The sequence below is a fragment of the Aquarana catesbeiana genome, linkage group LG03 (assembly GCF_042186555.1).
Source record: "Aquarana catesbeiana isolate 2022-GZ linkage group LG03, ASM4218655v1, whole genome shotgun sequence".
Lineage (NCBI taxonomy): Eukaryota > Metazoa > Chordata > Amphibia > Anura > Ranidae > Aquarana > Aquarana catesbeiana.
In genome coordinates, this window is record NC_133326.1 from 584,212,650 (window position 1) to 584,227,014 (window position 14,365).

General features: G+C 40.8%; 1 protein-coding gene across 1 annotated transcript in view; it reads left to right on the forward strand.

Moving 5' to 3' along the window:
- Nucleotides 1-14,365, forward strand: part of LOC141134656 (pyroglutamylated RF-amide peptide receptor-like) — a 231,153-nt gene that overhangs the window by 197,077 nt on the left and 19,711 nt on the right. The window contains exons 2-3 of the mRNA XM_073624101.1: nt 1,511-1,669; nt 8,562-8,623. Coding sequence (XP_073480202.1) covers nt 1,511-1,669; nt 8,562-8,623 — 221 coding nt within the window. The remainder of the gene's footprint in view (nt 1-1,510; nt 1,670-8,561; nt 8,624-14,365) is intronic.

The following is a 14,365-nucleotide window of genomic DNA, read 5'->3' on the forward strand; positions in this document are numbered from 1 at the left end:
ACATTGTACTTCAGCATTAACAGAGAGTGGGTTTATGTTTATACTTTACATTTCTTTCTATCTATCATTGTAAACGAATGATAATACGGACTGTCAGTTGAAGAACAGTCCCACTATAAAGTATCCCGTTCCACAACTAAAGGTGGTAAGATTTGAGAAGCTGAACTTAGGTTGTTAATGTTTGAATGTTTTCATATTCCCAATTATGCTTATGAGCCTACACATTATTGGATTTGTCAATTTTCATGTTTACATGGTTAAATTTGTTGGTATAAAAGTGTGTTCAGATAAGTCTAAAAAGGTATCAGTGTTACCACCACATTGGTGTATTTACCTTCCCATGTGCAAATGTTTACAGGTGCTGGTCAAACACCCTGCAAATATATTCCGTTCTCCTTATTTTTCAGTGAGGCCATCCATTATATTAAGGGGTCAGTAGAGGTCAGAGAGGTGAGTAGGCACGCTCTAGTTTTACAGGAAAATTGTGGTTTGCTGATTAAAGGAGAAGTCTATATCTCTCTATGGATCAGCCTGTCTTTTTTCATCCTGTGCGGAGTTTAAATTTCCCTAGTTTGTAACAAATATGCTTTAGGGAAAAAACTAACATGGAACTATACTTCAAAGAATGCTTTTTCAAATTAATTATTTCAAAATGTACCTACCTTTTCCTGCACAAGGATATCTGGTCAAAAACATTCCCAGTGATTAGCTCAAGTTCTCTGTTTCGGAAGAAACTGGTTTGACATTGCACTTCTTTAGATGGCCCAAGATATTTTCTTCCAACTCTTGAAAGAATTCCTAATTGGTTGATAGCCTTATGCCCCAAACACGCGGTCGGACATTGATCGGACATTCCGACAACAAAATCCTAGGATTTTTTCCAACGGATGTTGGCTCAAACTTGTCTTGCATACACACAGTCGGAATTTCCGACAACAAGGTCCTATCACACATTTTCTGACGGAAAATGCGACCGTGTGTACGGGGCATTACAGTTTGTTCCAATCACTGTCAGTTTTGCTGGAAAGCTTGGTCTGTATGTAAATGTGACAACAATATAAACAAAGGCATCTGACAAAAACTGGATACTCCAATAACATGTATCTATCACATGCTGTTAGAGGAAAACAATATCTTTGATTATTGTGGTCCTTCAATTGTCTGAGCATGTGTTAGGATGAAATAATCTGCAAACAATAGTATTACTATTACAGCAGATCTGTAGTGAAACATTTTTAAGTGTATGGGGCATGATTTGCAGGAAGCTGGCTAAGGCAAGTGTACCAGTTTTAGAAAAAGTATTCCACATTTCCGTTGCTTACTTTGTAACTGTTACTTACTTTGCAATAGACTCCATATTTTCAGACTGCCATTAGAACTGGTAGCACTGGTATTTGGATGCCAGGGTTGCTATTTACTTTTTTATTTTAGAATGCATACTTAGGAAAATATCATAACATAAATGTAGTTTTCGTACTAAATGATTTAATTATATATTGTTTCCTTTTAGGGCCTTTTGTCTGTAAAATGGTTCCTTTTATTCAGACAACAGCCGTTGTGGCCAGCACATTAACAATGACCTGCATTGCAGTGGAAAGATACCAAGGAATAGTCCATCCACTGAAAATGAAGAGGCAGTACACAAACAGGAGGGCCTACAAAATGCTTGGTAAGCATATGGTAATATTCTTCTTTACTATATAGGCATGCATTCCTTAAAGTGGTTGTAAACCTCAGACCTGAAATAAGAAGAAAGATATACATAGAAAAAAATAATCAACCCAAAGAAATTTAAAGCTTTACAATAAAGACTCTATAGAGAAAATACTGGATTATTGTAATGTACCCAATAACAACTTGATTCATTCAGGTGTCAGTTTGAAAAAACAATTTAATGTAACCTACGCATGTGTAATGTACAGTGGTGATGGTCATCTCCAACTAGTGGCCAACACGCACACTACTTAGTTTCAAGTTATCCCACTAGAGCACAGTCATGAGAAAGCTCCAGAAACCTGCAAGGTAGGCCCTCAAGGTTTTGATTGCCTAGGAGCCTCCACAGGGTTTATTCCAACATTGAAATTACATCAAAGAACAGATCTCCTTTTCAAATCAATGAATAAAGGAGAACCCTCTCCTCTTCCTCTTCATCCTAATTGTGCAATTCTATGATATGCCACAAGACTAACATGCAGGAAATGAGGGGAGGTTTTTTGTTGACTCCCCAGCAGGCAACCAAACTTGTAAAAGGTTAAGATTTACTGAGTTTAAAATGAGAAAAGGCAGCAAAGCACAACTATATGGCATTGCAAAGCAGGAAATAGGGTCTGCAAATATGGCCATCCCTATTTTCATTTATTATTACAAGTAATACATATATACAAGGTTTTTAAATGATTCATGTCCTGATTAGATTATTTTCTGCTCTCTTATGTGTTACTATAAGACCCCTTTCACACCGAGGGCGTTTTGCAGGCGCTATAGCATTAAAAATAGCGCCTGCAATCCGCCCTCAAACAGCTGCAGCATTGTCTCCAGTGTGAAAGCCCGAGGGCTTTCACACCGTAGCGCTGCGCTGGCAGGACATCAGGAAAAGTCCTGCCAGCAGCTTCTTTGGAGCGGTGAAAGAGCGGTGTGTTTACCGCTCCTCCACCGCTGCTGCCCATTGAAATCAATGGGGCAGCGCTGGGATACCGCCGGCAAAACGCCGCTATTGTGGCGCATTGCGGGCGGTTTCAACCCTTTTTCGGCCGCTAGCAGGGGGTAAAAGCGCCCCGCTAGCGGCTGAAATGCGCCGCTAATCCGACGGTAGAACGCAGCTAAAAATAGCAGTGTTTTACCGCCGACGCTATGGGCGGCCTGGTGAAAGGGCTCTAAAAGCAGAACATTGTGGCTACGCTGCGCCCTGTGGATGGTCTCACATGCTCCTGGGACTTGAGAAGTGTCCCAGGAGGTTGAGGGGTGGGGGGCAATCTTCTGCTTGGATTATCTAGGCAAAGTCAAAGCTAGGTACCCCCCCAAAAAAATGGGTGCATTAGTGGCAAAGGAGGGGGGGGAATAGGAACAGCAGAACTTAGCAGAACTTCTGTTTTTAACTGAAGTGCCACCTTAAAGCATTAATAAAAATGTTTTTGCTCTGTTTTGACTTGGGAGTTTTTTTTTTCTTCCTATTTGGTCACTGGGACAGGAATGAGCCGAATCTCCCAATAGGGACAGAAATAACAATTAAAGCTAATTTTATTATTTTATTATAATTTTATTAGAGCGGATTAGAGTTAGAACTCCTTTTGGGTTTTATAGCAGACTGTTTTCCGTTGCCCACTGACACAGTTAATGAGGATAGATATCTCCAACTCTGCCGCAGAGTCTTTTAACTGATATTTTATTCTCATTGGGTAAATATTTCCAACATGAAACAAATATAAAACAATACCGATGTTAAGCTAAAGAAATGTCCCTTGTGTTAGGACAGGTCATTTTTCCACGGAGTATGGTTTTGCTATCCTTGTCTTGTCTGTTGTGCCAGGGAGCCCGTGGTCTAAAATTGTGACCCCAAACATCAAACACACAATCTAAATAGCCTCAATTTTTGTAGTTTTTATTAGCATGCCCTGTGGTTCATTTCTTTTAAAAGTTAAAGTAAAATCCTATCATGCAATGCCTTTTTGATCAACAGCTAGTCTACTTGTTGACTGAAGAAAAGGCAAGACATGGTCCTTGACAACAAAGGATATCGGAAGACCCAGAATCTTTTACCCATCTCTGTACAGAGAGCCAGAGCCATAAAACATCAGGGGGTCCACAGCCTGTGTTGCTGGGCTAAAGCAAGAGCATATTAAACACAGTGGAGTTACTGTATATGATAGTAGCATACATAACATAATTATTTGAAAAGCATACACCATAAAATAAAAATAACATAAATACAACATCTCACAATACGTAATTTTAGCTTCCATAAATATACCAGTCTGAAATCCAGTATGTAAAGTGACATCCATTCTGCTGCTGTAATGTTATTACTTAAAAATCCATCAGAGGAAAACGCACATGTGGTCATGATATCACATTCACATTTTAATCACAGCTATCAATTCTAGTGTTCTGATAAACAGTGCAGCAATGTCAACAGTGTCATATCTGCATCTATTTATATAAAAAGCTGACAAAACTGTGCAAAATGCAGCTAGAGTATATGTGGTATGTTCAGAACAATCATATTATAAGGTAGCTTGTGTCAGGAACTGTCAGCTCCTCCTTATATCGCATAGGTAGTAAACCATCTCTTCATTTCCAGTGCCATCTTTTTTTATATTGGTCTTAGGCACATGCCCATACTACCTAGTAGACATTACAGCACAAGGAAGTGATGTCTCCAGGCATCAATTCAAAATTTGCTCTGTGCAAAAACATGAGCAAAAAAGTTCCTCCTTCTGTAGCACTTTGGTGCCCCTTTTTGTTGCTGTTGATACTTTGTACTTTATAACCCAGCCTGTTTTCTGGATTCTGCTGTTTTTGGCCTGCTTTCCATCCTATTTTGCATGTGATACGGCTTTGCCACAAGGCCATCCTAACTGCAGATAGGCTATAGACCAGTGATGGCGAACCTTGGCACCACAGATGTTTTGGAAATACATTTCCCATGATGCTCATGCACTCTGCAGTGTAGTTGAGCATCATGGGAAATGTAGTTCCAAAACATCTGGGGTGCTAAGGTTCGCCATCACTGCTATAGAATATACTCCTGCTTGGCAATGCAATGCTTCACTTAGGTTAACATAAACTGTCTTTTCTTTGGTGGAAACACTGTGCTGTTACCAGAGAGGGGTCATACCAGAAAATCCACATCTCAGTATGCAGCATTCCAGTGAAAGATTGCTTCTCCTTGGAAACATCCATTAGGATGGGCCTCCTGCTGGAGATACAGAGAGCTCACACCATTAAAGTGTTACTAAACCCAGGCCCTGCATTCACTATATCTGGTCTCCCTCTGTACACAGAACATGGAAATGCCATAGTTTTAGTAAATATAAATGGCCAAATACATTTTATCATCAGCAGTATATAGCAGTCTGACTTTTATCAGTCTGACTTCAGTCTGACTTTTATCAGTGTCCAGCCAAGCACTGGTTATAGCTTGTAGGAGGAGTTTTCATTCTCCTCTAACTGTCCTATGAGGCTGCAAGTCCCCTGACCCTATGTCTGTACAGTGCTGATTGGCCCTGTGCTGATCACATGCACTCTCCCAAGAAAAAAACAAAAAACTCTCTAGCAATATACACCAATCTGAGAATGTACAGAGTGTTCTATTAGGAGATGGTTTGGGGACAGTGGAAAAAGAGGGGGGAATCAGAGAAGACAGGATCAAACAGCATTTTTACACAATACAGAGGATGGTTCCACAGTGGAGGTTCCACAGTGAGTATAACAAGCATGCTTTACTGCATATACAGACTGATTTTACTGTTGTGGGTTTAGTAACACTTTAATGATCCTTAAATCCAAGTCCACATAATCACATATTGATGCATATACAAGATATATATTGCAGAGGACATTAGTTCCTGATATTTCTTAAAAAACTAAACTGCCCCCCCTGCCAGGGTTAATTTTGATTTCTTTTGATTTTCCCTCTTATCTTGTCTGCTAGGTTAGGTTGAAATTCTCACGCTCACAGCTAATTCAGTGAGTCTTGGGCTGCCATTTTGTTTGGAGATGTCCCTAGGAGGCCACTTGACTCTTGCTGGTAATATCTCAGTTGGCCACCTGATGACAATTCACACCGCATGCGAAGTATGTTCTACATAGCCCTGAAGCCTCCTGGGATGAGTGGCATGGGTATCCCAGGTTTGGGGCAGTGAGGGATGTCATTCTCACCTAGGCAAGAAAGACAGAAGCACTCTTGGCACTCAACAGTAAAAGATACCCCCTTTAATGTTTTTTTGTTTTTTTTGCAATTTGCTGCAAGGGGGAGGGAGGAATAAGATGCATGACAGTAGAAAAAAATTGAGTAAAGGTCCGCTTTAAATAAATTGTTTGTTAAGAAGAACTTCCCCTTACAGCAATTGATTCCATCTTGTCCTCTTCACACATATGCCATTAGAAAGACATTGACAAATACAGTGTACCCTTCATAATATAAGTCCTCCACTATGATAAAAAGAGAGTATTGAGCTAGTTATAGATAAAACACAGTGGTCAGGTAATTTCCCGTGGTCTTTAATTCCTTTGATGCTCTGAGAAACAGGTACCGGTAAAAGTTATCAGGGAGTCTAATTTTGCTATTTCAAAAGAATGAAATAATCTCTACATATGCTGCAAGGCATTTTATTGTACATTTCTGTTCTGGAATATATATATATATATATAATTAATCCTAATGGACTCCTAGCTGAGGACAAAATAAGTTTTGTAAACTGTAAATGAGAAGCAATTTACACCAATTCTCTCTCTTTCTTCGTTATGCAGAGCATGTTGTAATGAACCCACTGATAAATCATCTATCTACCTCTGGGTGATAGAAAGTGTCTCTTGAATACTTTCTGCAGTAAGATACAGAGATGTTCCTGATCTTGATTAAAGCTATAAGTAAAATAAAGCCCAACCTCCCACTAAGGACTATGTGTCCTCAGGAGCCTAAACATACTCTTTGTACTTATACCTCTATTCTCGCAAGTATTGGCATTTTAAACAGGGCCGTGCTATGGATCAGGGCAATAGCCAGTGGCACTAAGAAGAAGTAATGCTCTGGAGGATGCCTAGTCCACTGTGAGGGAATGGGGTTGGATTTTGTTTTAATTTAATGACTGGTTTGCTATTAGGCAGCAGAGAATTTGGAAGCTCTGAAGCACCACAGGATGTACATAAATAAAAGATTTAGTAAGTCCTTTGTACTGCATTCGTATCTTTTTTATTGTATATTTATTATGTTTTATTGACACAGTAGGGTTGATTTACTAAAACTGGAGAGTGCAAAATCTGGTACAGCTCTTCATAGAAACCAATCCACTTCCAGTTTTTTTCTTTTGAGGTGATTGTAGCAATATTAGTGCAATATGAGTACTGTCTGTGATACTTTTTTTATTTGCACTAACATACAATTTTTCAGGACAAGCTTTCGGGGTATGTCCCCTTCTTTAAGGTTCGAGCAGTACTGATTCACAAAATTAAGCACTAGAAGAGATAAGAAAGATAATCAAAGATTTACAACCCATCATACAAGAGGATGAAACTCTGAGGCTAGGTTCACACTATCGCCGTATGCGGCTCACAGCAGGGGTCTGGTGCGTCCCTGTTGACCGTTTCAGGTCTGATTTTAGCCCGACTTTTTGGCTGAATTCGGACCTCAAACGGACCAAAAGACGCACAAGACCCCTGTGCAAATTTGCACTGAAGCTGCAGCAGAGATATGTGAACCGGCTCCATAGAGAGCCGGTCAAAATCTCCAGCTATTGTGAATCAGATGCGGGGAACCCGCATACCCACATCCAATTCGCAATAGTGTGAACCCAGCCTCAAAGAAATATTCCAACAACCCCCAATACTGGCTTTCAGACAACCACCCAACCTCAGACATAAACAAATAAGTAGGAAACTTCATTCTGATTAAGTCACAAATACAAGCCTATAATAATTACATTAATTAAATTAGAAGCATAAATCATAAACAGTTTGATAATTAAGAAGATGAGTAAATTATTTGTTTATTTGCATTAGATATTAGATAAGTAAGCCAATCTGACTAGAAGAGAAGAACTATTCTTTCCCTATTGAGTTGAAATCATTGTCTATTCCTCCCACAGTTACAGTTGCCACTGACAGGGGCATTAAAAAATCTTAACAGAGGTTCTAACTTTTTCACATTTTATCAAATAAATAAATTAATATAAAAAGTTTGAAAATATGTTAAGAACTCAGTGAATCAGCATGCTGAGCCAATTTCTTACCAATCTACCACCGTCAATTTACACAACATTTTACATACAGTATACATTGTACATTCACATCAGTCTCTGCGCTCAAGGAGCTTACAATCTAAGGTCCCTAACTCACATTCATATACTAGGCTTATTTTAGGCAGGAGCCAATTAACCTACCAGCATGACTTGGAGTGTTGTAGGAAACCAGAATACCCTGACAAAACCAATGCAGGCACAGGAAGAACATGAAAACCTAGTGCAGGTAGTGCCATGGTTGGGATCCAAACCGGCAACTGTAATGCTACTAGGTGGAAGTGTTAACTGCTTAGCCACTGTGCTGCCCAAACTTTTTTTTTTTCATTTACTGACCTAGGATCACAACAGAAAGTGAAGGAAAATCTCTTCAAAGTTAAGGGAGATAAAAACTTAGGCTGTTGTCACTTGGACAGGTGCACTAATTTGAAGATTCACTTAATCTCCTAAGTCCAGTGGCAACTGTAAAATGTTGGATTCTCCGTCTCTTCTGGCGATGTGACAGTTGTCTGGAGGACAGGGTCCCAAATAGCAATAAAAACTTGACAGGGGTTTCAAAACTTTACCACTCTAGAAAACTAAATCTCTCTATCTCTTTATCTCTTGCAGGGCTTGTGTGGACAATCGCTATTGTAGTAGGCTCTCCAATGCTGCATGTGCAGACATTAGAGGTAAGTTAATGACTAGATATAAGGCAGGTGGTCAGAGACTTAAAGTATGCGGATTCACATCAAGGCAAAACACTTGGGAAGATTCAGACTAAGGACTGGTTCACATCTATGCATTTTTAGTGCATTTTCAGTTTTGAATAAACACACTACAGTCCATGGTTTCCTATGGATGTAGTTCACATCTGTGCATTTTTATGGAAAGGCCCAGAGATTTGTTTCTGGTTTTTGCTTCCTTAGACTTCAATTGATCAAAAATGTGTATTGAAAAACTCAAAATGCACCTGGAATATGCAAACTGCAACCTGCATAGGTGTGAATATGGCCTACAAGAGAAACATAGACCAGGGAGAGATCAGGCTTTGGACAGAGCAAATAAAGAAATGTGGTCTCAGTGATTTAACCATAGCATGATTGTTGGTGCCAGAAGGGCTTGTTTGAATTTTTCTGTAACTATTTTCTGATTTTTACATACAACAGTCTGCAGAGTGAAAAATGGTGTAAAAAATATTCTGTTTGAGGGTGATACACTGAAGTACGTAATTGGTTCACTTTAAGAAGTTTGAAAAGCTCTTTGGTTACTCTAGACATAAACGGCGTACCCTGGTCAGTTAGTACTTTCTTTAGGAATGCCCACACAGGTGAAAACCTGAAAAAGGTTTTTGGTAATAGTTTTGGCAGAGGTGTTTTGGGGGGGAATCGCTTCTGGGTAACGGATGGCATAATCCATTATCACCAAGATGTGCTGGTGCCCTCTAGCGGACTTCAGCAAGGGGCCAACCAAATCCATGGCAATCTTCTCAAAAGGGACTTCAATGATGGGCAGGGGTACCAAAGGACTGCGGAAATGTGGCATGTGTGCAGAAATCTGGCACACTGGACAGGAGGAACAGTACATTTCCACTACCTTAGTGATCCCAGGACAATAGAACCTCTGGGTGATTCTTCCCCAGGTCTTTTCAGCTCCTAAATGTCCCCCAAGAATGTGCTCATGGACCAGTTCTAAGACCAACTTGCGGTAAGGTTTGGGCACCACCAGTTGCTCAATGGTTTCCTCTACCCTCTGTGACACCAGGTATAACAGATCCCTTTCCATTATGAAGTACGGGAGGGCAATCCTCTCGTCAGGGTTAACTAATTCCCCATCTATTTTCACCACATTCTCCTGGGCCCTTAGTAATGTGGGGTCTTTCAATTGTTCAGTGGCAAAACTTTCTCTGTATACCTCAAGATCATCAAACACTAAAGGTCGCTGTTCCTCTTCTGAGGTTGCAGGCTCTTCCCTAGGCCCTGTTGTTTCCCCTGCTAATACTCTGAAGAGCTTACAGAATTTTGGGAAATCCCTTCCCACAATGACATCATGTGGTAGTTGGGGGACCAAACTCATCTGGTGACACAATTAACCAAGGGAGGTTTCAAAGGATATTGTAGTCACCGGATGCTCTTGAGTGTCCCCATGTACACAAATGACCGCCATTTCCCTAGGGTGCCAGGTTTTTTCCACCACCAGTTCAGTTTTTACCAAGGTAACAAGGCTACCTGAATCCAACAATACAACAAAATTTTTACCATCTAAACACATTTTGCATAAAGGTTTCTCATGTCCCTTTACTGCAGTGCATGTAGTTGCAAATAGGTATTGCCATCTCTCTGTAAGAAAGTCACAGTGCATTGGTTCATCAATAGCTGGGCAAGCTACCGGTACATGTCCCTCTTCCCGGCAGCGGTAACAAATTCGCTTCTTAATTTGGTCTTCCAGGCCGCTCTCACCAGACATTAGAAGCAGTCCCAAAAATACCTTAAGTTCCCCCTTTTTCACTCTCTCCACCCCCATCCCTTGGTGCATTCTTACCCGTAGCTGGGCATGGTCTGGTCTTGGGGTGGAAAATCTGTGAGTCTTTGAGGGAAGACATCAGATTCTCAGCAGTTAGGTACCTTTCCACAAGGTCTACACATTTGTTTGCTGTTTCCGGATCTCCATGGCTCATCCATTTCTGCAAGGTGGTAGAGAGAGACCTCAGAAATTTGTCCATGACCACCCACTCCACACTTTTTGATCCAGACAGTGTTTCTGACTGCAGCCATTTACTGGTCAAGTGGATAAGGTCATACATTTCTCAGCCGATAACTCCAATTGTGGACATGCTAAGCACGGACAGCCAGGGTTACACCCAGTTGTGCCAATATTATCGTTTTCAAACGATCATATTTTTTTTCATCCACAGGCTCCAAGTCAAAATAAGCCTTTTGGGATTCTCCGGATAGTAGGAGGGCCACTAGTCCAGCCCATTGTTCTTTAGGCCAACTTTCTTTCTCCGCTTTCTTTCAAAGGTGATCAGAAACATCTCAGGGTCATCATCTGCATTCATCTTTGGCAACAGGGGCTTACCTAAAAAGACAGTATGTTACCAGAATCACTTCCAGCCTCAGTCTGCTGCCTTTGCTGAAACTGTTTTATGATGGCCTCTATTTGTTGTTGGTGATTTTGCAAGGCTCTGTTGCAGCGTTGCATTTGTCTGCTGTTGGTTTGCATTTGCCAGAGCAAGCTGTCTCAGTAGCTCCTCCATGCTGGCCTTACTTCACCTGCCCCGCTAAACCCCCACCATATGTAAGGGATTATCTCAGTAGCGGGGTGTGCAGGACCCCCTGGATGGGTCCCAGCACAGTAAAGTAGGCACGGACAGACAGCAGGATCTTTGTGAAAGCAAAAACTGTGATTTATTTACACGTCTGTGCTTACAAAGTGCAGGCATCAAAACAGGTAAAATAAAACACAACAGAAAATAAAGCCTTGCCACTTTGGGCATCTAACTACAAAAACACGGGAACCTAACTACTTGTTCTGCCACAGCCTGTATAGGTATGACCTTGGTGGTATGGATGTGTCATTGCCATCATCCCATATACATATATAGAAAGATATAATACCTCTTAGGGGATTTTTAAGGCAATGAATTTAGAGTTTTGTTTTTAAATAAAATCCAATTTTATTTTATATCGTTCAATATTAAAAAATAAATTTTACACAAAAAGCATATAAATCAATACACATATAGACATAAATTGAAATTTAAGACATAGAGGTGATTCTACATGTACATCCAATAACGGTTGTGGTATAGAGTTTGCATATAGAAAATTTGTATAAAGAAGAAAGTGATGTATCACACTACCCAATGCAGTCACCCTAGATGACCACCCTATTATAGAGTAGTGGAATTTCCAACGCGTTTCAACGTTTATATCTTAACAGAGAAAAGTCTTCTTCAGGGAAAATACATCACAATCTAAAAAATCAAAAAAAGAATCAAAAATCATACTGTTACAATTTATACACATATGCACCATACAAATCTCCTACATTGGTTAAATTCTCATGTGACTTACGTCCTCCCAAGGCACCCCGGGTTGAGCGCATTGCATGCCGGGGGCCAGAGACACCCCACACCAAGTAGCCTGAATTGTCCTATTACTCTACAAGACAGCTGGATATACAATCAATGATCCCAACATTCGGCGTCTTCAGCCTCAGAAAATTGATGGCTGTCTGTAATGGGGCAAATAATAGAAATGAGTGGTATCCTTAAAGCAACTGTGGGCTAACCCCACAGTAGGTACCACATAGAGAGAAGTCCCCCCTTGAAAACCAGGTTAAGCACAGAATATAGACACCCCAATGCCGGGGGATCCCCTTCCTTATTGGTATATGGTAAGAGGCACTTACTTTTACGCAGGTTGCAAGTCACATAGCCTGGACCAGGGAGGGTCCGTGGAACTCAGAACCATAGATTCGCCCTGATGTGCATAGGTGGATGTCTCAGGAAGAATGGCGCCATTTGCCGTCTCTGGCGTCCTATATGTGGTGTGGGCCGGGTTGTGGGCGGAGACAGAGTGCCACGCTGGCCAATGGCGTGGCTCATCTGTGATCGCTGCTGTCAGGAGCATACGACGTAAAGACGCCGAATGCTACCTAGGCAACAAACTCCGCTCTGGGGCCCGCGCATGCGTGACGTGGTGGCGCATCCAGTTACATCACTGCACAGCGGCAAGCTTGCCATTCTTCCTGAGACATCCACCTATGCACATCAGGGCGAATCTATGGTTCTGAGTTCCACGGACCCTCCCTGGTCCAGGCTATGCGACTTGCAACCTGCTTAAAAATAAATGCCTCTTACTATATACCTATAAGGAAAGGGATCCCCCGGCATTGGGGTGTCTATATTCTGTGCTTAACCTGGTTTTCAAGGGGGGACTTTTCTCTATGTGGTACCTACTGTGGGGTTAGCCCACAGTTGCTTTAAGGATACCACTCATTTCTATTATTTGCCCCATTACAGACAGCCATCAATTTTCTGAGGCTGAGGACGCCGAATGTTGGGATCATTGATTGTATATCCAGCCGTCTTGTAGAGTAATAGGACAATCCAGGCTACTTGGTGTGGGGTGTCTCTGGCCCCCGGCATGCAATGCGCTCAACCCGGGATGCCTTGGGAGGACGTAAGTCACATGAGAATTTAACCAATGCAGGAGATTTGTATGGTGCATATGTGTATAAATTGTAACAGTATGATTTTTTTGATTTTTTTAGATTGTGATGTATTTTCCCTGAAGAAGACTTTTCTCTGTTAAGATATAAATGTTGAAACGCGTTGGAAATTCCACTACTCTATACTAGGGTGGTCATCTAGGGTGACCGCATTGGGTAGTGTGATACATCACTTTCTTCTTTATACAAATTTTCTATGTGCAAACTCTATACCACAACCGTTATTGGATGTACATGTAGAATCACCTCTATGTCTTAAATTTCAATTTATGTCTATATGTTTATTGATTTATATGCTTTTTGTGTAAAATTTATTTTTTAATATTGAACGATATAAAATAAAATTGGATTTTATTTAAAAACAAAACTCTAAATTCATTGCCTTAAAAATGCCCCAATTATAGGTATTATATTTTTCTGTTCTGCCACAGCCTACTGCCGCCCAGACACTTGGCGGTCACATAAAAATAAACAGAGGCTTTTAGTCCCGCAGACTTAATCTCAACACTCAGAGGTTTTTCTGCACCCCAGTTTGCCGTGCACAGAGATCTGGTTCCAGGGTGAAGCCCCCTGTTGAAGCAACCTGGGAGTTTTATAGAGCCCTGAGTGCTTTATCTGGTACACTTGAGCTTGTTAACCCTCATTAAGCCCAAAGACACTCATTACACAGCACAAACACAAAAGCAATCAGTGTACAGCATGAAACTGGGACAAATATATCTCCCATCGTGGCCACAAGCCATGGATTTCCTGGCTTCCTGTCACAATATATACATAAATTGTTGGTATACAAGTATCTGATGAAATGTAATCTTATAGTGTTCTTATTAATGTGTTTCACAAAGCCTTAGAAAGTGGGATGTTCAAGGCCTACAAAACATGTTGTGCATTGATTGTTGAAATCCTCCCTGTATCAGCATTTACAATTTTGGAAACCATCTGGCTTGAAAATAACAATTGATAAAAGCATTTTACTGACAGGCGGGAAGGTCAATGGTGTACTCTGAAACAAAAAATCTTAAATTAGCTGCTATAGTCTGAATGCTATGTATATAATAATCAGTGTTTTAGAAGACTTTGAGTAAACTGATGACATTTTAATTGTGGTGTACATTGTATACATTCTAGGGCAATGTTTCTCAACTCCAGTCCTCAAGTACCCCCAACAGGTCATATTTTCAGGATTTCCCTCAGATGAA